Consider the following 20,039-nt stretch of genomic DNA (forward strand, 5'->3'; position numbering starts at 1 on the left):
ACCCACAGATAAGGGGGCTCCCTCCAGGATGGGGGGCAACGGAAAACCTCCCTACCTCCCACCTCTCAGAGGTAAACAAGCCTCCATTCTGATCAACAAGGAGGTGCCAGGAAGAAACACACACAAGGATCCAGTCTTCCTTCCCTGACTTTCCCTCCACCCCTCGCCCCCAGTGGAGGGCTAGGGGCCCAGCAGGGACTTCCTGGGGCTCATCTGGCGGCTCCTGGTGTGCTCCCACAGAGGTATAACCAGGGAGGTAGAGCCTCCACTCTGGGGTCAGAAAGGCCAGGGCCTGGCGTCCGCCCCAATTGACATGTCCATTCAACACCTGAGTTGGTATCAACACTGCAAAGTGGTGACCCGGGAGCGCTTGAGGGTAGCAGGAGGGGAGGGGCAGGCATCCCAAGCATACGTCACATACACCAAGCACAAGCTCTTCCTAGCAGAAGGAAGGAGCAGGGAGAGGAAGATTAACACCACACACGAACCCTGTTGTCCAAGGGCAGTTGGGACGACAGGTGACATAGCTTCCTGTTGGAGTAAACTCCCTAAAATGACAGTTTCTCCCATCATCGGGAAAAAGGCTTTCTCTCCTCGAGGTTGTGTTGGTGTCCCGGCCCGTGTGCCCCGTCCCCAGTGCCCTCACCGCCAGGCCCAGCCTGTTTGGCTGCCCGGCCTTTCCTGATGCTACCCCCCCCCAGCGGGGCTCACAGGAAAGCAAGCCATCCCCCTGCAAACGAGGCCAGGCTCACGGTCAGAACAAGCTGCTAATCTGTGTCCTTTCAGCCAGGGGTAGGGAAAGCCGGTCAGAGACTTGAACCATTTATTCAGAAACAGCATCCTCCAAGGACGCCAAGGGAGCTTGACTGAGCAAACATTTAATAAGTTACAGGATACAATTTACAGTCGGCGTTTGATTCCAGTTTCGCTTCCACGTCCCAGTTTACAAAACCCATGGCCCTTTCACATTAGGCTTCAGACTGCTCCGGTTTCTAAGAAGGGGGCTATTGCCAACACCTGCCCCCAGCTGCTGCATCTTGGGGACAGTCCCCTACCTCACTCCTTGTCCCACCCATGGAGGCACTCGTGACAACAGCAGCCCCTTCCTCAGGATGGAGCAGCAAATCAAAAAGGTCTGCCTGCCCAGACCACACCCCACACACCCGGGCCCTGAAGTCAGGCAGGGTCCGCAAATGCTTTACCTTTATCCCAGAGCCAGCTCAGTCTGCAGAAAGGGGTGCAAAATGCCTTATACCCATTTTTGGAATTTTGCACCTGCACGTTGCTTTCCAAACAGCCTCAGATGACACAGTCAGGGCCAAATGCATACAGAGCCGCCATCGGCTATGTAGCTCTCATTATTTCTGCCTCATGACAGACCACCAGGAGCTGCTGCTGTCCTTCCCACTGCCTCCACAGTGCCCTGACTTTGAGGCCAAAGGTCAGCAGGAGTTCCATTCTCTCCTATCTATGATTATTTTTCAGAAGTGATCCCACGGCTGATTGGAGGTGGGTGTGGAGTGGTCTGTCCCGTGACAGGCCTCTGCAGACGAGGGCGCTGACATAGTGACCCACCTGTGGTCACTTCGAACGTGTTGGCAAGACTCATCAAAGACTGACAAATGGCTGGAGTGTGTTAAGAACAAAGGCTCGCGGTGGTTAAAAAAAAAGGGGGATCTTTGGCAGGAGGGGGCTGCTTGCTACAGTAGAATTTCCTCGGACCCACAGACTTGAATGGCCTTTAAAGACAAAAGCAAAACGTGGCTGCCAAGATGGGCACATGTTACAACTTTGCAGGGAAATACTCAGCAGAACGAGGCAGGGGCACTAGGAAGCATTGAGGCCAATCTGCCACCATGTACTGGCTGCCCTTTGAGACGTGTAAAAAGGCCACGGAGCGGGCGGGGGTGTGGAGATGAGTAGTGTTGAATCAATGGTGTCTGCCTAAGAGCCTTTTATGTGATAGGGTGCTGGAGAGAAGAAGCTGGTTTTAAGTCATCTTCTTTTCTAAATGACAGCCTAAACTAGGTCGCCTCTTTGCCCTGTCCCTCCCTGCCAGTCTTGTTTCATGAACGGGCTAGTCAATTTCATTCTTTAGAAATGTCAGTCTTGCGAGTGACCTTGGTCTGTCTGCAGGGGGTGATCTGCAAGAGGTCGGATCTGAACCGAGTGTGCATGAAAATCTTCTCAGCCCATTGCATGAGTGTGCATTTCTTAAGAGTCCCCAGCGTGTCCCTAAAGAGTTGAGTCTAGGACTTATTTCTCAAGGCACTTTAGAACGGCAATGTTTTCGGGATGGGGTTTCAGACCCATAAACAGGCTGGAGGAAAACTTTGTATAAAACAAGTTACAAACAAGCAAGAAAAGCAACCACCAGAACTCCTCCCAGGATTGGACGAGAACCATTTTAAGGCACTGTGACGTGGAAGGGACTGCCAGGGATGTGTTCCTCTCCCCACTTCACGGCCAGAACATAATCTCCCTTCTCCTTGACGACGTATGTGACGTTGTATTGCTGGTTGCCCACGTGCTTCATGGAGACCTCTTCACAGGGGGTGGTTGGCCCATGGACACCAATCAGCAGCATGTTGGAACCTGGGAGGCAAAGAAAGGTGGTTACTCTGTCGGGATGCATCATAGAAGGCAGAGGAAGGGAAGGGGAAATGGGAGCCAAAGGAAATACACCAACTATTGTCTGCTGAGATTCTACAATGACGCTGGGACCTTTGAGAGGTGGGATGGCATGGCAACTATAAGCAGAGACTCAGAGCCCGGTGGCGTGGGTTCAAATTCCTGCCTGCCACTTTCTAGCTGGGTAACCTTGGATGTGGAACTTGACCTCGCTCTGCCTTAGCTTGCCCATCTGTAAACAGGAGATGACGCTAGCACCCACAGGGCTTGCTGTGAGGTTTGCAGAAGTTATATGTGAAGCCCTTAGCTCGTCGCAAGAGTTCCGTAAGTGATGGCTACTCTGGTCTCCTTTATTCTCAACAGAAACTCACGGGAGGTGACTTCGTTATTCCCATTTTAGAGAACAAGAAACTGACTTTAAGAAAAAGATTTAGTAACCTTCCCAAGATCACATGGCTAAGTTTGCCGAAGGAAGGAAGGACTGAAGGGAGGGAGGGAGCGGGGGGAGGAGGGAGAAGTAGTGGAGCCAGGTTTCCAGCCCAGATGTGCCAGATGCCAGAACCCAGGCGACTAACCACTGACACCCAAATAAATACCCAAGTTTAATTGCAATTAAAGCAATTACTGGCAGAGAAGGGGCCGGGTTACTGATTCAATTTGCCCCTCTGTAGCGGGGATAATGCCACCTTTCTTGTCTACCTTGAGGGCATCTGAAAGAATCAAGAGGCAAAAGAGAGGAAAATATGAAGTGCAGGAGAATGGGGTAATGAACAAGGTTACTTGCAGATGTCTGGGCTGCACAGGGAGGTGGGCACTGCAGGGGAGACTAAAGTTAACAGAGGGTGCTCAGCACGCCTCCACCCTGACCCTCGAGCAGGAGCAGGCTACCTACCAGCTTTGCTGCAGTCCACCAGGAAGGAGCTCTTCTGGCCCACGAAGGCCTTTGAGAGGCCTGCCCCCTTGGAGGTCACCTTGCTGGCATCTGAGGACGCCTTGGGGATGGCACTAAAGCAGGTCTCTGTGGACGACCTGGTCACGGACTCCACCAGAATGGACGAGGTCTCATTGGCTGCGCCAGGGCTGACCAGACGCTGGCCTAGAAGATGGAAGGAAGGGGAGGTAGGAGTGAATGGCCAGAGCCAGTGGGTCCTCTCAGCTAGAAGAGGGGAGGGCCCCGGGCGGAAGCTCTAGGACAGTCCATGCACCTCAACAGCTGGATCGCAAAGCTACCACATCCCCACCTTGTATCCCCAACACCTGATCTAAACATTCCCATCTCCCCATCTCCCCCCCATAATGTCTTCCACACCCCCGGGTCCAAACCCACAGTGGGGCAAATGACAAAGCCTGGAAACCCCTCCCACATAACCTCCCGCCACCCTGTAGGATTTACCTCTTTCCATTGATATAAAATACTCTTATGTATAAACAGTGTAAAAACAAGGTTATATGTTGGGGAGAACATATAATAACAAAATGGTTCTCTCTGCATGCGAGAGGATGATTTTTCTATCTGAATCTTTTAATTCTTCTGCTATGAAGCTATCCTACTCATAGAACAGTGAACCAAGCAGAGACATGTGGAAGGGATTTACCACAGTATTTATGGTGACTACCTTGGGCCATGGGCTGTGAGGTGGTTTTGACTGGTATTTTGTCTAGTGTTCGGAAGGAGGCACATTTTTATAAATTTAATAAAACCTTTTGATTATTTTAAAAGTGAAGCTTAGAAATAAAGGGATTTTTCAGGTCCTGATCTAAACAAATATGTAAGATTTCAAAAATGTAAATATTTTTTTCTTTTCTGTTAAAAAAAGAAAATACGATTTTTCCATTTCTACACTCATTATTTTGTAGGGGGATGACGCTAGCATATACCCATGGGCTTCTAAAGATGTTTACTCCCCTGGCATGTCCTACCATTTCTTTACTTTCAAGATTCAAAGTAGATTCAACATATCTAAAATAACCCACAGTTTCTAGTGTCGAGTAACTCTGTTGGTAATGTGACAAGACATGCTCCCCAGGAAAAAGAGTAACTTCAAAGCTGTTTAGTTACCTGTCACTTTGGCCTTGAATGGACTGCCCACAATGTGGTTGGGCCCGCCATATTTGACGCCAATCAGGTAGTTTCCAGGAGCCATGGGGGTGTACATGACTTTGTACCCTTCTGGGGTTTCCTGGCAATCCATTTTAACTTTGGACGGGCCTTCAATGGTGACGGATAATGTCCCTGGCCCTGCTCGAGTGGTGTTGATGAAAAATTCAGACTGGATACCTGGGAGAAAGGAAGAGGGAATGTCGTATTGGTTTGGAGGGATGGGGGTGTGTGGTTTGGGGAGCTTTCCCAAGGGCACTGAAGCAATGGTGGGGGAACACGCAGGATCCCCCCAGAGGGGTGGCCTTGGTGGCAGGCGAACCCACCAATACTAGCTCTGAGCTCCTGGCACAGAGGGCCTCGGGCCCTGGGGGCAGTAACTCTCTTTCCAAGGCGGAGGCAAGAGTGTGGCTGACATTTCGCCCACCAGCACCAATGGCCAGGACACCCTGTTCTTGCCTCTGAGCAGGCGCGGTGGCCGACAGCAAGAAGCCTGAGTCTTCGTCTTCATTGTCAGCCTGAAATGCTGTTTCAGCTGCCGGGGGCTTAGCCCTGCATCAGTGCGGGGGGGCATGGGCCCCTCTGACCTTTCCTTTTTCCCGAGTGCACTTGGAGAAGCCAAGCAGGCCTAGCATCTTCTTCCTCCCCCACAGGCTCCTTGCCCCAGACACCACGCTGAAGACCAGGGCAGCTGCTAGAATCTGCCCGCCCCCCACTCTGCCATGAACACCAGCAATAAGAACAGGGCCAACACAGCGGCTCCTGCTAACTGAGCCACCCTCGCACCGCTCAGGCTCCATATCCCACAGTAAGCACCCTGTTACGTGCCCAGTGATTCCTGTTTAACAAATGACAGAGGCTCAGGGAGGCTCGGGCACTTGCCAGTCAGCGCTACAAACTAGGCAACTGGGGTCTGGACAATTCTGTGTGCCTCCGGAGCCTCTTGCCTGGCCCACAGGGGCCTCCTGGACGGACATCCTGCCTCGCGACGGAAGAAAAGCTGGGCCGACCAATGACCACGGTGCATTCCCGCCTGAGCCCAATGCCCTGCAAAAGCCTCCACTCCTTCAGGCCCATTTCCAGTCCAGAGGAGGATGAGGTGGTCCATGAGGGCGGCCGCTACAGTGCCCTCTACGGGCCATCCCGGGCACAGCAGCCTTGTGCAGGGCAGTGCTTTCTTTCGGAGCCCTGGATGCCGCCCCAGCTGGGAACTATTTCGGTTTAATTATAGCTCCTAGGCCAGAGAAAGAATTATTGTTCTGGCTATCAATAAAACAAAGGCGCTGCTATCATGCAACCCCCAAACACAACCCAGCTGCTTCTGGAAGCTCCTGAGGCTCCTGTCCCAGCCAACACCCCCACCCCCCCAATTATCTCAACCTTATTTCTAAACTGTGCAGCCAAGAGCGAGGCTGTGAGGGCAAGGGAGGGCTGGCGCACGACAAGGGACGGCATTTCCAGGAAGTAGCTGCAAGGCGACGATAAGGAAAGATATTTTTAAAGTGAAGATGAAAAGACCCGGCTGTAGTGGAAAGAAGCCCAACCCATTTTAACAAGTTGCTCCCTTCTCCTGAAAGATCAAGATCTGTGAATCCTGGCTGTGAAGGCCTGGAGAGCCAGGGGAGATGAGGTGGGGAAAGGGAAGTAAGGAATAACAGGGCAAGAGCTACCTGGAACAGCCTATCAGGCGGGCTCCCTTATTCTTCCCATTTTACAGGAAGGAAGTGGAGGCCTGGTGAGGTCAAATGCTTTGTGCCAAGTCACCCAGCTGGGGAATGGCAGGACTCAGATTTAAACACAAGATCTGACCAGTGAGGGGCTCAGGCACTTGCCTGAGCGAAGTGAAGAGACAGAAAATGCACATGCAGGAGTCCCTCTGCCTACCGCCTGCAGCTAGAACCAACACGATACCCCAGCGTCTCTGGGCAAGCAGTCTTCCCCTGCCGCACCGGATGCGCGCAGCTGAGCTCCTGCGCGGTTAATGCGCGTCTCCTGCAGCCCTACTCCAGCATGAAGGGGGGCGAGGGGGCAGGGGAGGGCAGGAGCCCCTTCTGTCGCACCTCGTGCACACTGGGGTTCTTGGAGCACTTTACCAGGAAGACTGCTCTTCTGGTCCAGAGCGTCGAGAACCCCCTGGTCTAACGCCCGACCTCTCAATTCCCGGGCAAGCAGACAGTCCCACCCCAAATTCTCCACATTCCCCTGCTCCAAAACCTGTAAAATGGGCCATTTAAAGCTCAAGCCAAGAGATACAGCAAGCCCACCCATAAAAACACGGGCAAGTTCGCATTATCCTGCAGGTCAGGATTCCAGACCCTCCAGCAGCCAAGCACAGACACCTTTTCATTCCAGGCACACTGCAGCTGTGTAATCTTGGGATGGATTTGGGAAAAGGCTTGGGAGTGGGAGCGCTAGAAAAACAAGACGCCTTCCCCTTGACAAGAGCAATATTTACACAGGCTTTGAAACAGCCGTGCTCTGTACCTCTCCCTCCTGGCTGGGAGTCTCCCTGTAAGACTGGCTCCTTCTCTCACTGGCATCCAGCTCTTGCAAAGCACAGCCTGAAACCCAAGCTCCCGAGAAGGCATGCGAATAGCCAAGAGGAAGCATGAGAGGCCCCGAACGCAGCAGGTGTGACCCAGCAGGAGGGTAAGGTGGCTGCTGGCAGCTGCAGGAGACCTCAGTGGCTGCTGCGGGACCCGGACCAAGGTGTGCGTGCCTCCAAACGCCCGGAGGACCCCATGTGGTCTTTAATGGTGGGTGGCTTGCCAGGGACCAAATGCCTACAGTACTGCCTGGGGACAGTTCCAGGCAGCTGAGACAACAGGGGTCCTGGTTTAGGATACCCCCCCCCCGAGTCGGCCAGGGGTGCAGTCACTACCTCTGGGTGACCCAGCCACTGAGGGAGGCAGCAAAACTCCAGGGTTAAGGGTACAGGCTTTGAGGTCATGGACCTGGACTGACTCCTGGTTCTGCGCCCTCCCAGCTAAGTAAGCTTAGGGAGTGACTCACCCTTTCTGAGCCTCACTTTCTTCATCTGTGAAATGGAACAGCATAGGGTGAAGTGTTACCATGCCTGTTATAAAGGGCAAGCTGCTGGCCCACAGTTCAGTGTGGAGCCAGGCTGGACGGACCTCGGGAGTCCAGAAGCACTTACACCACCCCTCTGGGTGGTTCTGCTGAGGCCACTGCTATGACCAGAGCTCCGGGTGGCATGCCAGCCTGTCAGTGACTCCTGCACCTGGGCAGGGCCCCTCGGGCCACTTAGGACACTGGCTCCCTAGGGCTGGATGCCCAGTAACTGCAGCCACTCATCTCCTTGCCCATGCGAGGCGCGTCTGCTCTGTCCAACTCACCGCATCGGGGGAGACCAGAGCAGAATGTGCACACACACAAGGGACTCGAGCCAGGACCTTCCAAAGGCCCAAGGTAACACCCAGTGCAAACCAGCTCCCAGTGCGTCCATGTCTATGGACATGCCCTGCAGAGAAGTCTGAGTGGACCAGCTCCCCGTGCTGGCACTCTCCATACCAGTGACCCACCCAAGGCCCGCCTCGAGCTCACGGGATGAACACTAACTGCAGACATTACTAGGGGCATAGACCTGTCTTTTGACACAAGTTCTTTAAGATGCCAAGTGAAAAACGCTGTAAAGCAGCACGTGCGTTATTTCTGTACAATAAAAGCCAAACTACATGTCTACCTTTTTAACAAACCAACCAGCTAAGCGACCATGCGTGAGGATGCCAGACACAGGCAGTCGGAGGTCCTCCCCTGAACCATCGGTGGTGTTCCCTCCTGGGTCTAGACGGAGGGAGGGAGAAGCAAGGGGACGGAGCCAGTTATGCCTCCTTCACCATCAAATGTGTCCCATCCATGGCAAAGACTAAAAACAAATTGTAAGGAGTCCAAAAAGCTCTAGAATTCTTTGCCACCATCTGTTCTCTTCCTCCCTGAGGACCAGAAACTAAAAGGAGGCAGCAGACCGTGACAGGTCCTACTGCTGATTCAAGGTTGTTTCTGTGAGCCCACGACTGCTGAAAGAACCGAGGGGCAGGAGGCCTCCCGGGAGGCCCCTCACATGCACTGAATCCTCTGTATCACTGATTCATCTGTGGGCAAAGAAACCCTCACAAGCAAAGGCAGGGCGCCGTATTCCCTCACGATCAGTGTCCTGGCCCCGAAGTCAAGGCACTTGGCCAAGGAAGACAGGGGAAGCAGAGCAAACAGTAATGGGGTGTGAGAACACGGTCATCAAGCCCTTGCTCCGGACTTATCGCCGGTCAAACCACATGTCCCCAAACAACTCTGGAGATCAAGAGCTCCAAAGTGTCCATCATTGCAGCTTCCCTGGGAGAACACAGAGAAGGCTTTCCGAAGCCTGGAGAGCTTGCCCTGGCTGAGCCCCTGGGGCGGGCTCGGTTAAAGATGAGAGCCGGAGGTCGTGGGTTACCTGTGGTGCCCCCCTCAAGCCCGGCACCATAGGCGGACACCAGGGCGGGGTTCCCCGCCTGTCCGGGCTCCCCGACGCGCACTTTGAAGGGGCTTCCAACCACGTGGCTCCCGTTGAACTTGACGTCGATCGTGTGGATGCCGTTCTCGTGGGGGATGAAGCGCACGGCGTACTTGTCTAGGAGAGGGAGCAAAGCACAGGGTAAGCCGAGTACGCGGACACCGCCGAGCGAGGGGAGGACAAAGGACGGGAGGCCAGCCTGAGATGCTGGATTTTAAATCATTACTAAGGACCATAGCTCTACTGGAAGCCTGGCACCCAGTATGCTGGACTTCAAAGGCAGACGGGCCTATTTACGTGTCCTCTGTCAACCCTTTGGGAAATGCATCCAAATCTCAAATTCTAGGTTTCATCCTCTGTGGTGTCTGCCTTGGGAGAACAATTTCTTTTTTCTTTTCTTTTTTAAGATTTTTTATTTATTTGAGAGAGAGAGAGAGAATGAGCAGAGGGAGAGACAGAGGAAGAGGAAGAAGCAGACTCCCTGCTGAGCAGGGAGCCCCACCCGGGGCTTGATCCCAGGACCCTGGGATCCTGACCTGAGCTTAACTGACTGAGCCATCCAGGTGTCCCTGAGAGAACACTTTCTTTATGAAAAGCTCCCTTCTCACAAAGGTTCTCTACTTGGCCCCTTGAAGGGAAAAGCAATGGCTCCAACCGGCATTAATGCTTCTGTATTAAGCTCTAAGCTAGCAACTGCCCCCCAGGGCAATGGCCAGGTTTTTCAGTGTGTCTGGGTCCTGGCACGCGGCAATCTGTCCACTGACAACACCAAGAATATCCACCTGTCATGTACCCCCCAGCCATCTCTTCCCCCTTGAAGCCCTCCCACCTGGGATGCAGACCACCTGTTCTACCTCCCAAGATGTCTACCTTTGCTGTACGCGTTGCAGGACGCACAGCAAGCAAATGCCCGATAAGGGCAGTGATCACAGGGCCCTTCCTCATGCATCAGGGCCCATAGTCAATGTCACTTCCTCTGAGAAGCCCTCCTGGCCTCACCAAGGCAGAAACTACTTTTCTCTCCTGCTCCTTTATCATTTGGTTCTCGGTTCCCCTGAGGTCCTGGTGACCACCTGGGGTCCTCCCCAGGGTACTGAAGGCTTCCGGCCAGGTCCCCACTCCACTCTGAGCTCCTCTTTGAGGGCAGGCATCATGCCTTCCTTAGCCTTACCGTCCTGCCAAGTCTCTCACACTTAATAAATGTTCACTGGCAAAACGGCTCATTAAAGTTGATAGACGTCAGAGAACTGCGTATGTCAAGGGAGCGGGCAGGAAAATCTTACACTAGTAAGCATACTGGAACCCCAGATTCTTTGAAGTTTACGGAAGAACATCAATTAACTTTTCCCTCAGAGTAAAATGAGGTCGAAGAGTACTTATTCATGTCATAAGGTCAACAACATAATAAAAATCTGTAAGATTTTGTTAAACTAGGAGAAAAAAAATCACAATGAATAATGGGAACGGAATCTGAAAAACAACAGAAAATAAAGCAGTATTTGTTAAAAAAAAAAAAGAAAGAAAAGAAAAGAAAAGAAAAAAGAAAAGAAAAGAAAAGGACGGCTATATCCCAAAGTGTCTCCCAGTCCCTGGCAAATGTTTATGCCTAATTGGTACACAGTGCCTGGCAAGAGCAGCAGAAGGGAATCTGAAGGCTGGCGGGCGTCGGGGCGGCCGACCAGCCCTCTGCAGGGACACGCGCCTGCGGGAACGTCCCTCCGGGAGGCGCAGAAGCTGGGGCCTGCCCACCCGCCCCCGGCTTACCTGGCTCCAGCTCAGACACGTGGCACTCCTCCACGGCTCCGGAGGGGCTGTGCACCTTTGCATCGATCTTGCCTTTTGCCCCATTCAACCTTATAGCAAAGGAGGCTGGCTGGTTAACTTTTAATCCCGATTCCTGGGAATTTAATACATTAAACAGGTTACGGCCCTTGGTGTTCCTGCTCCGTGGCACACACTGACCCGACCCGGGACTCCAGGGGACAGTGTTCATGCAAAAAGGCCCAGAATGTTTATGCTATCTGACAACAGAAGAGCAAGTGCCTTCCTCCACACTTCTGGCTTTAAATATAAGACAGCAGAGACACACGTCGGCGGCGTCTAGCACCTTGGTTCGGGCTGGAAGAGATGGTTACTGGATTTGGAGACTTAGGCATCCTGGCCAACAGAACTCTCATTTCCATATTCCAAACAAGACCTGGACAGCCAGAAAACACAGTGTCTTCCAGGTCATAAAAGGAAGGGCCCTCTCTTAAGAGGAACCCGGCAACTGAAAAAACCATGTACTCACCAAATGAACAAAGTTTTATATCATTGCTATTTTTTGTCTCAAGGGGAGGAATGGAGATGACTTTCAATAAACTCGTAAAGGACTATACACGGTGAAGAATCAGCAGGACCGGGGGTGACTACCATTTCTCAGCTATGTAAGTAAGTTGTTCAACCTTTGAGACCCAGTCTCCTCAACTGTAAAATGGGCATAATAACCGAATCTACCCCAAAGAGCTGCTGTACGAGGATGAAATGAAGTGGTGCATTCCAAGCACTTAGCACAGGGCCTGGTCCATACACGGAAAGGCTCACAAAGGTCACCTTACTGTTAAATATTAATATGCATTTAGAGATTGTCTACATCGCACTCCCTGTCCCCACCCCCACCAAAAAACAAACAAACAAACAAACAAACAAAAAAACCCACACAACAGAAAGAAGGCTAGCTTTCACTCTTCACTGGATCAGTTTCACCCTCCACATTCTGCCCTGGAAACTACAGCCTCTCCCAGGAGGAGGGGATTAGAGGTTTAAATGCTTAAGATATTTTAAAATCAGCCAGTCCTAAACCACAACATTTTACAAGCAAGCAGTTTTGTGCTAAACTTGATTGGACAGATGATACCTCATTGTGCGATGATACCTCAATTTGCAATCGGAGGACGTGGGGGGGTCTTGAAATGCAGATTCTGATCCAGCAGGTCTGAGGGCGGGGAGCCTGGAATTCTAGGATTCTAGTAACTTCCCAGGCGATGGTGAGGCTGCTAGTCCCAGGACCACATCTCGGTAGCAAGGCACTAAAGCTGCACTGCCTAATTTGGCAGTCACTAGCCCAGGGGACTGTATTTTTTAAAATTTAAATCAATTAAATTAAATTAAATAATTAAAGATTTAGTTCCTCAGTTACACCAGCAACATTTCAAGGGCTCAAGAGCCACATGTGGCCAGTGGCTACCATACTGCACAGAGGAGATGGGAGACATTTCCATTGTTGTAGAACATTCTATTCCACTATGCTGCGCTAGAGGTTACAGACTGGGGAGAGAGGACTGCACACAAAATTCAGTGATTTCTGATCGCCAGATCTCCCCCATCCCACCATCCCCTCCTCCACAAAATGCCAGCCGACTTCAATTTTCTCAAAGGTCTTAAAAGCAAGACAAAACAATACAGGCCTCTCTTTTCCTAACCAACACCAGATGTTGGTGTGCAGGCCTCCAGCAAATCTCCAATAAATAAATTACGTATCACTCAGCACCAAGTGACCTGGGGAAAAACGGGACGAAGCTGACGCTCGCCCCTCCTCCTGGAGCCGCTAGTTACAAAAGCCTGATGGAGACACAGCCTGCTGCACACTTACTCAAATATTTACGACCCAACTGTGATGCGAGGACTCTACAGAAAAGTCTTTTGGAGAGGATTTCTCCAAACTAGGTTTTTTGGGGACAGACCCATTTACATTACCTGAATCCGCTTGCCGCTAAATCCTCAAGAGGGAGATAAACGCCTCAGAAGATCTGAAAGAAATCTTCGAGATGCAGGAAGGCAGCCCTTTGCCCTCAACAAATGCTGGGTTTATCTCCCTCCACAGGTTTTAGTTAAGTCGGCCACATAAGGAACTTCTGTTAAGAAGCCTTTAAATGAAACACAAGAAAAACATCTACACCACAGCGACCAGTGGGCACCCTTGGTACTCTCCGCCTGAGGCCTCTTCAATCTGCGGACGGCGATTCTGCTTTGGGTTCTGTCTGGGTTCCCTGATGTCTGGCACCACCGGCAGTACCAAGTGTCCTCAGGGTATGGTCAGAATGTCAAGTATGAACCAAGTGCGTGGAGTTAGAGCCAATGAGATCACCAACCTGAGATCTAGGATTGGGTTTTCATCCAGTATTTTCAAGAATGGGGGCGGGGGAGGGCGGCAGCTGAAGGCTACTTAGAAATCCCATTAATCAGAAATCAGATCTGGGGATTCCGGTGTTAATCCTGCAACCAATTTGCTACTCCTGATTCAGACACCTAATTACTTTTCAGTGTCCCGAGCACAGACCCAAAGGCATCCCTACAGTGGTTCTTTGTTCGGCTGCAGGCTCTGATGCAACCTGGAATTTGATAGCCTGTCAAAGACAGGCGAGAAGTTGCACTGCCTGGCATCCCAATAGGTTGGACTATGTCACCACTCGCTACAGTGCCAGGGCGGGGATAAAGGAGGCCACGGTTAAGACCACAGGTTCTGGAGCCACAGAGACCCTCACTCTGCCTCACACTAGCTGGTTTTCTGGTAGCCACAATCTCTCCATACCTCAGTTTTTCCATCTTTAAAATGGGGTCAGGAGAAACCTACCCACCAGGCTCTTGCAAGGATTTAATGAGGCAATACTGATAAAGTCCTTACGTAGTGCCTTGCACATTTATAAATAAATCATCATAATAAAATCAATTGCAGCTGACTTTCTGGAGGGAAAGGAAGCCTGCAATAGCAGGCAGAATGTCACCGGACTGTTGGTCTGGTGTTCGTGGTGTTTGAAAACCCTCCTTACCCCTTAACCAATTATTAACAGGCCTCCTTTGTTTCTCTTGAATAAATATTTAAACAACAAACTTGTTCTCAAATGTTGCAGTGTTTTGTTGACTGTGGCTCTGTTTCCCCTTGCCCCCAAGTGTCTCCTGTCCTATACGTTGGGGGGGGGGGTGACTCTCAGGGAAAGGTCCTCTACAGCTGGCAGCATCTGTGGTCACACTGGGATGGGGCCCTTGGCACTGAAGGGAGGATTGAAACGGCCTCAAGGGTCCAGGGCTTCACTGGTCGGCCTGTGGCCAATGAGATGGATGCTTCCTTGCGTCTCACCTGAAGGCTCATAACAGTGAGGCGCCGGGCGTCGTCGGAGGGCGCGATGACCGGCACCACGTAAGGACTCTCGGGGATGTGCTCGTCGTTGAACTTGATAGACACCTCGTAGTTACCTGGGGGGGCACAGGAAAGTCCCATCATTTCAGAGATTCTGGGAAGGTCGTTCCAGAGCGGCCTCTGGCTTCCTTCCTAGGACTGAAATGCCTTCCAAGAGCCCCTGCCTCCCCGATGGCCATGGCTGGTTGGTTGGTTGAGGGTGGATGACAGCTGAGGTTGAGCCAATATGATTCCCTTAGTTGGGCAAGGGCCGAGATGCTTGTCCTTTTTTTTTTTTTACTAAAGATTTTATTTATTTATTTGAGAGAGAGAGTGCACACACACATGCACGAGTGGGGGAGGGGCAGAGGGAGAGGGAGAAGGAGACTCTTATGAGCAAGGAGCCCGAAGCAGGGCTCGATCCCAGGACCCTGGGATCATGACCTGAGCTGAAGGCAGACACTTAACAGACTGAGCCACCCAGGCACCCCAAGGGTCCAGATTCTTAACCTGGGTCCACAGGGCCTCCCTAAGGGCCTGTGTATAGAACTCAGAAGACTCAGGAAACTTAAACGGGAAAAAAAATTACATCTTTACTTTCACTAACTTTAGGCCGAAATCTAGCATTTCCTTTCTTTAGAAATGCCAACAAGAAACACTAGAAGTACACATTAGAAGTACTCGTGACTTTGTCACCACCAAAGGTCACAGATGTCTTCATGTCACTTTACAGTTTCATACATACCTTGTCATTTTACACTCACCACTACTTTGCAGTTAAGGTAGTTAACAGACCATCACCAAATCCTATGACTTAATGTATTCAGGAAAATGTGCATATGTTATTATGTTACACATTCCCTTGAAGATTTTGATAACTACATTTTAATATAACTGATTTCCTCTATAATCCAATGCATTTTTTTAAAAGATTTTATTTATTTATCTGACAGAGAGACAGACAACCAGCGAGAGAGGGAACACAAGCAGGGGGAGTGGGAGAGGAAGAAGCAGGCTCCCCACGGGGGAGCCTGATGCGGGGCTTGATCCCAGAACACCGGAATCACGTCCTGAGCCAAAGGCTGACGCTTAACGACTGAGCCACCCAGGCGTCCCCAATGCATTTTATTTTATGTTTCAAAACATTAACCTGAGAACAGTTTTCCCTATAGGCTTTGCCAGGTGCCCCAAAGAGTCCATGGCCCACAAAAGGTCAAGAGCTGCTGCTCGAGGGAGCTCAGGTGCCAGGGCCACTCTTCTAGAGCTGCCACACAGCCAAGGATGGGCAGGCTGGCAGAGTAACAGGGTTGAATGAAAGCATTAAGCAGACAGGCCAACAGAGAAGGACCAGAGAACCAGACTTCCTGCCCCCTTGAGGCCTGACTGGATTTCCTGCCTAGGGTTTCCAGGGGGCACGCCCACGCACCCATACAGATAAACTCTTTCACTCGAGCTACCTTGCCAGGCTTCCGTTCCCTACAACCTAAGCATCCCCCAACAAGGAACACATCCTCAGGTGGCCCATGATTACATACCAGGCTCCTGGGCAATGTAAGACACCCCGCACGATCCATTTTTATGGTCATCGAACGTAATCTCGGCCTTACTGGGGCCCTCGACGGCAATAGACAAGCCGCCAGCGCCTGCCTCCCGGGTCCAGATGCTGAATTCGGCTGAAGCAGAGAAACACCTGGTTAGTGACCAAGCCTGGGACAGGCTCTCTTCTTGCTCACACGCATGATGCTGGGTTATGTCTGCTCCCTTTTCTTTTTAACCCCAAGCAGAGCCCCAAGGGCGGGCATCACCGATGTTTTTAAAGCATCACCCACGAGAACATGAAGCTCATGGGAAATCCGGCATCTCTGAACACACCAACTGAGGCAGAAAAAGATGAGAAGGCTCAGTTTTGTCCCTACAGATTTTCCCAGCAGCAACCACCACTACAATTGGTTTTCTAGAATTCTAGCGTGTTCCACCGAATGTCACCGACGCAGGCAGCTCTGCAAAGAGCTTCATTAGTCTGCGCCCCTCTTAGATGCTCACACACACGGTCATTAGAGGCTCTGAGGGGTCCCTCAGTAAGAAACTTGTTTAGCTTTGGGTAAGTGAGCAATTCCTAAACACGTGTAGCCACAGAAGCCTTGTTTTAAAGAATGCCCCTTAGTACCACCACCAGAATCACACACACCGAGAGTCTTTCTCTGCAACGGGGTGAAGAACACGGGCTGCTCACACCACCAGGCTCCTCGTGTTCTTCTCAAGTAACAAGCCCGCCCGCACGCTCACCTGGAACCCCTGCTTCTCCTCTCTCCAGGCCGGGGCCTCCCGCGCGGACCTTGTGGGCGCCCCCCTCGCCCAGCGGCCCCACGGTGAACTGGAAGGGGCTGCCGGTCACGTGCTGGCCGCGGTACTTGACGCTGACTGTGTGAACGCCCATCTCCTGGGGCACAAAGCGGACACAGTGCGAGTTCTTCCCCACGGACACGATCTCTGCCTCAGTGACGCGGCCAGAGGGGCTGGTGACGTGGGCTGACATGTCACTGCTGTCGATTTCTGAAAGGCGGCAGGAGTTTGGGGGGGAAGAAAGCAGGGTTAGGGTGAGGGACCAAGGCAGAGCACGCCATGCAGGGCAAGCAGCAGAGGGCAAGGCGGGTGCAGCCCGGGGGGTGTGGGGTGCTCAGCTTTCTCCCATTCAGGCGGGATGCCTACCCTCCTGTGTCCCTCAAATCGTGGGTGGCTATGGCCACCATGGAGACAGCAGGGCCCCTCCAGCCGCCCAGTGCAGGGAACATTCTAGGGACAGTGACACTTTGCCCCACTGTATACTTTTACAGTCTTCCTGGCTGGCACTAATTCCGCACGGCAGTTTCAAACCAGAGCCTGGAGTTGGTGGTGACAGCAGGTACATAAAAACTACAATAGCTCAGACGTTTCTAAGCCGAAGGTGGCACGTGCCCATCTACCATGCTTACAGGGGCTCTTTTCCATAGGCAGGTAAGGGCAGAAAATTCAAGAACCATCACCCCACACTTTCCAGAAGCCTTGGCATTTCTTTAAGGCAACAAGACAAAATGCATTTAGAGAAAAAGGTGAACCCACGTTGGTCACAACTGCAAAGGGAAACCATGCGTGAGCAAAGCTTCGAGCGAGTCAAATACCAGAGGCCATGCTTTCAGAAAAGTGACGCTTCCGGTCACCGACACCGGGACGCAGACCGCGTCTGCCGCCCCTGAGGCGCTCATGCCATGCCAGTGACCGTGCCTGCACTGTCGTGGTGGAGACAGGCGCACCGCATGCTGGGTGACCACGTAATGCCATCACCTAGAGCCACATGAAGCTGCACTCGCCAGCCCTACACCATCTGGGCGGGGCAGCCATGACTTTGAGCCCTGAGGACAGAGAAAGGAAGGGCGGTTGAGGAGAGGGTCACCCCACACGGTCTGGGTCCAGAGGACATCTGGAAGCTGACGAGTCATCCTCCGTTCTGACGGAGAGGCTCATGTAGGTGAGGGGGATGACTCACCCAGAGTCAGCTGGCACCAAGAAGTACCTGATCAGAGCAAGGAGGAGCCAAGAGCCAGACAGACTTTAGAGAAAGAGAAACTGACCTGCTAGTCCTCAGGACATAGAGAACTTGCAAAATAAGGAAAGAAAAATAGATGAAAACACAGCCCTTGTCACTAGTGACCCGAGAAATGAAACTGAAAACTGGACACCGTATTTTTCCGTTGGATTAGTCCAAGTGGGAACAAAACACAGTGCCCCGGGCTGGTGGGGAAATGGAGAAACGGGCATGGATCCTTTATCACGAGGGTGGTCTGCCAAGGTGGGGCAGCATTCGAACCACAGCAGCCCTGCCATCCCACCCTGGGGCATCCATCCGATGTGCAGACAGCCTGGGCACATGGTGGAGAATGTCACAGAGCACCGGCCGCTGGAATCCAGGGATGGAAATGAGCGTACAAGGATTGAGCCTATGCAGTGAAGGACGGTGCATCAGGACATGGAATGGAATCTTAGGAATAAAAATATGACGTGGAGGGGCGCCTACGTGGCTTAGTCGGTTAAATGTCCAACTCTTGATTTCGGCTCAGGTCATGATCTCAGGGTCGGGAGATCAAGCCCTGCGTCAGGCTCCACGCTCAGCGTGGAGTCTACTTGTCCCTCTCCCTCTGCTCCTCCTCCCACTTGCTCTCTCTCTCTCTTTCAAATAACTAAATGGACAAAATCCTTTAAAAAAATACGATGTGGAAGTATCATTTTTGACGTGGAAAGAGGCCCACAATACGGTGTGTGAGAGGTGAGTGCACGAGTGTGATCTGAATGCGGCCCCGCATGTTCATGAGGCTGGAGGCAAACAGGGTCCAGCTCTGTGCCCCACCTGTGAACCACCACGTTCCCGGCTGATGGGAGAGGAGGCGACACTTCCTTTCCCCGATTTGAAACACCTGAACTTTTCATGATCACAATGCATCAGCTCTTTTTACTAAGTGCTTCTGTCCGGACACCGCAGTAACGAGGCTTTCCCCGCGTTCTCACGTGACCAGTGGTGCACCCCACACAGGAAGAAGCCGCTGAGGACTGCGGAGGAGGCTGGGTAGGCAGACGGGGGGCATGTTGGGAAAGAGGGGAAAAGTGGTGGAGGAGAAGCGGCCCCCTCTCCAGATCACAACCCAAGCGTCATCAGAAGACTATTTCACTTTTCCGTCCCCATGGAATCTGTGCAATGACACAGCGTGTGGCAGCTTCTGCACCCTCAAAACCTGTATTTATAGTTAGGACGGCTAGCTGCTTGTTTAACAGAGAGAGAGAACGAGTGAAGGGGAGAGGCTGAAGGAGAGGGAGAAGCAGACTCCCCGCTGAGCAGGGAGCCCGACATGAGGCTCGATCATGGGATCGAGGGATCAGGGATCATGACCTGAGCCGAAGGCAGACGCTTAACCAACTGAGCCATCCAGGCGCCCCAGAGACAGCTCTCCAGAAGGAACCTGGACCACATTCAGACAGACCGAGGTGTCTGTTTACACCATGCACGGCCAAAAGGCTGGATGTGGCCCACCTACCCAGTCTCCATTCCCACTGTAGGGATGGAAGAGATGAACTGAATATTGGAAGGATGCCATTAGGCTGACACTTCCGAACTACTTCCTAATACTGGCATCCGTGGGGCCGATTCTCTCACTCACAGGACACTCTATTCAACAGATAATAAATTCAAATCTAAAAGCGTCTCTATCTTCCCTGCCACGGAACACAATAACGCCATTTTCATTTGGAAGAAGAAAAAGGTAGCAGGTAAACAGATATTTTTTTTCTTGGATGGGGCTCTGTGAAAATAGTATGAAAAATATAAATACATACATCACTTACTTACAAATAGTTACCCACAGAACACTTAGTATGTCCTAGGCCATGTCCAGACATGGTTTCCAATGGTGCTCCCTGCCCTGACCCCTAAACTCCTCATGCTCACCTGGGATTTTCAGGTTCAGGTCACAGATGCTCCCGACAGTGGCCACAGACGGAGCCCGACTGGTACGGGTGATGCTCTCCTTGACTCTTCCCTCCCCGCTGATCTTCACGGTAAACGGGCTCCCTGCAAGAACCGAGAAGGCCCTCGTGAGCAGCCCAGAGGCTGAGGC

General features: G+C 52.0%; 1 protein-coding gene across 2 annotated transcripts in view; it reads right to left on the reverse strand.

The window, feature by feature from the left end:
- Positions 1-809: 809 nt before the first annotated feature.
- FLNB (filamin B) overlaps positions 810-20,039 on the reverse strand; it is a 139,413-nt gene continuing 120,183 nt past the window's right edge. For both annotated transcript variants that reach the window (XM_008703082.2, XM_008703081.2), the window contains 9 exons: positions 19,871-19,993; positions 16,684-16,950; positions 15,933-16,070; positions 14,359-14,474; positions 11,007-11,139; positions 9,183-9,359; positions 4,691-4,909; positions 3,524-3,727; positions 810-2,595 (listed from right to left, as the gene is read on the reverse strand). In XM_008703082.2, the coding sequence (XP_008701304.2) occupies positions 2,408-2,595; positions 3,524-3,727; positions 4,691-4,909; positions 9,183-9,359; positions 11,007-11,139; positions 14,359-14,474; positions 15,933-16,070; positions 16,684-16,950; positions 19,871-19,993 (1,565 nt within the window). In that variant the 3' untranslated portion in view covers positions 810-2,407. The remainder of the gene's footprint in view (positions 2,596-3,523; positions 3,728-4,690; positions 4,910-9,182; positions 9,360-11,006; positions 11,140-14,358; positions 14,475-15,932; positions 16,071-16,683; positions 16,951-19,870; positions 19,994-20,039) is intronic.

Source organism: Ursus maritimus, unplaced genomic scaffold, assembly GCF_017311325.1.
Source record: "Ursus maritimus isolate PB19 unplaced genomic scaffold, ASM1731132v1 scaffold_14, whole genome shotgun sequence".
In the NCBI taxonomy this organism is placed as follows: Eukaryota; Metazoa; Chordata; class Mammalia; order Carnivora; family Ursidae; genus Ursus; species Ursus maritimus.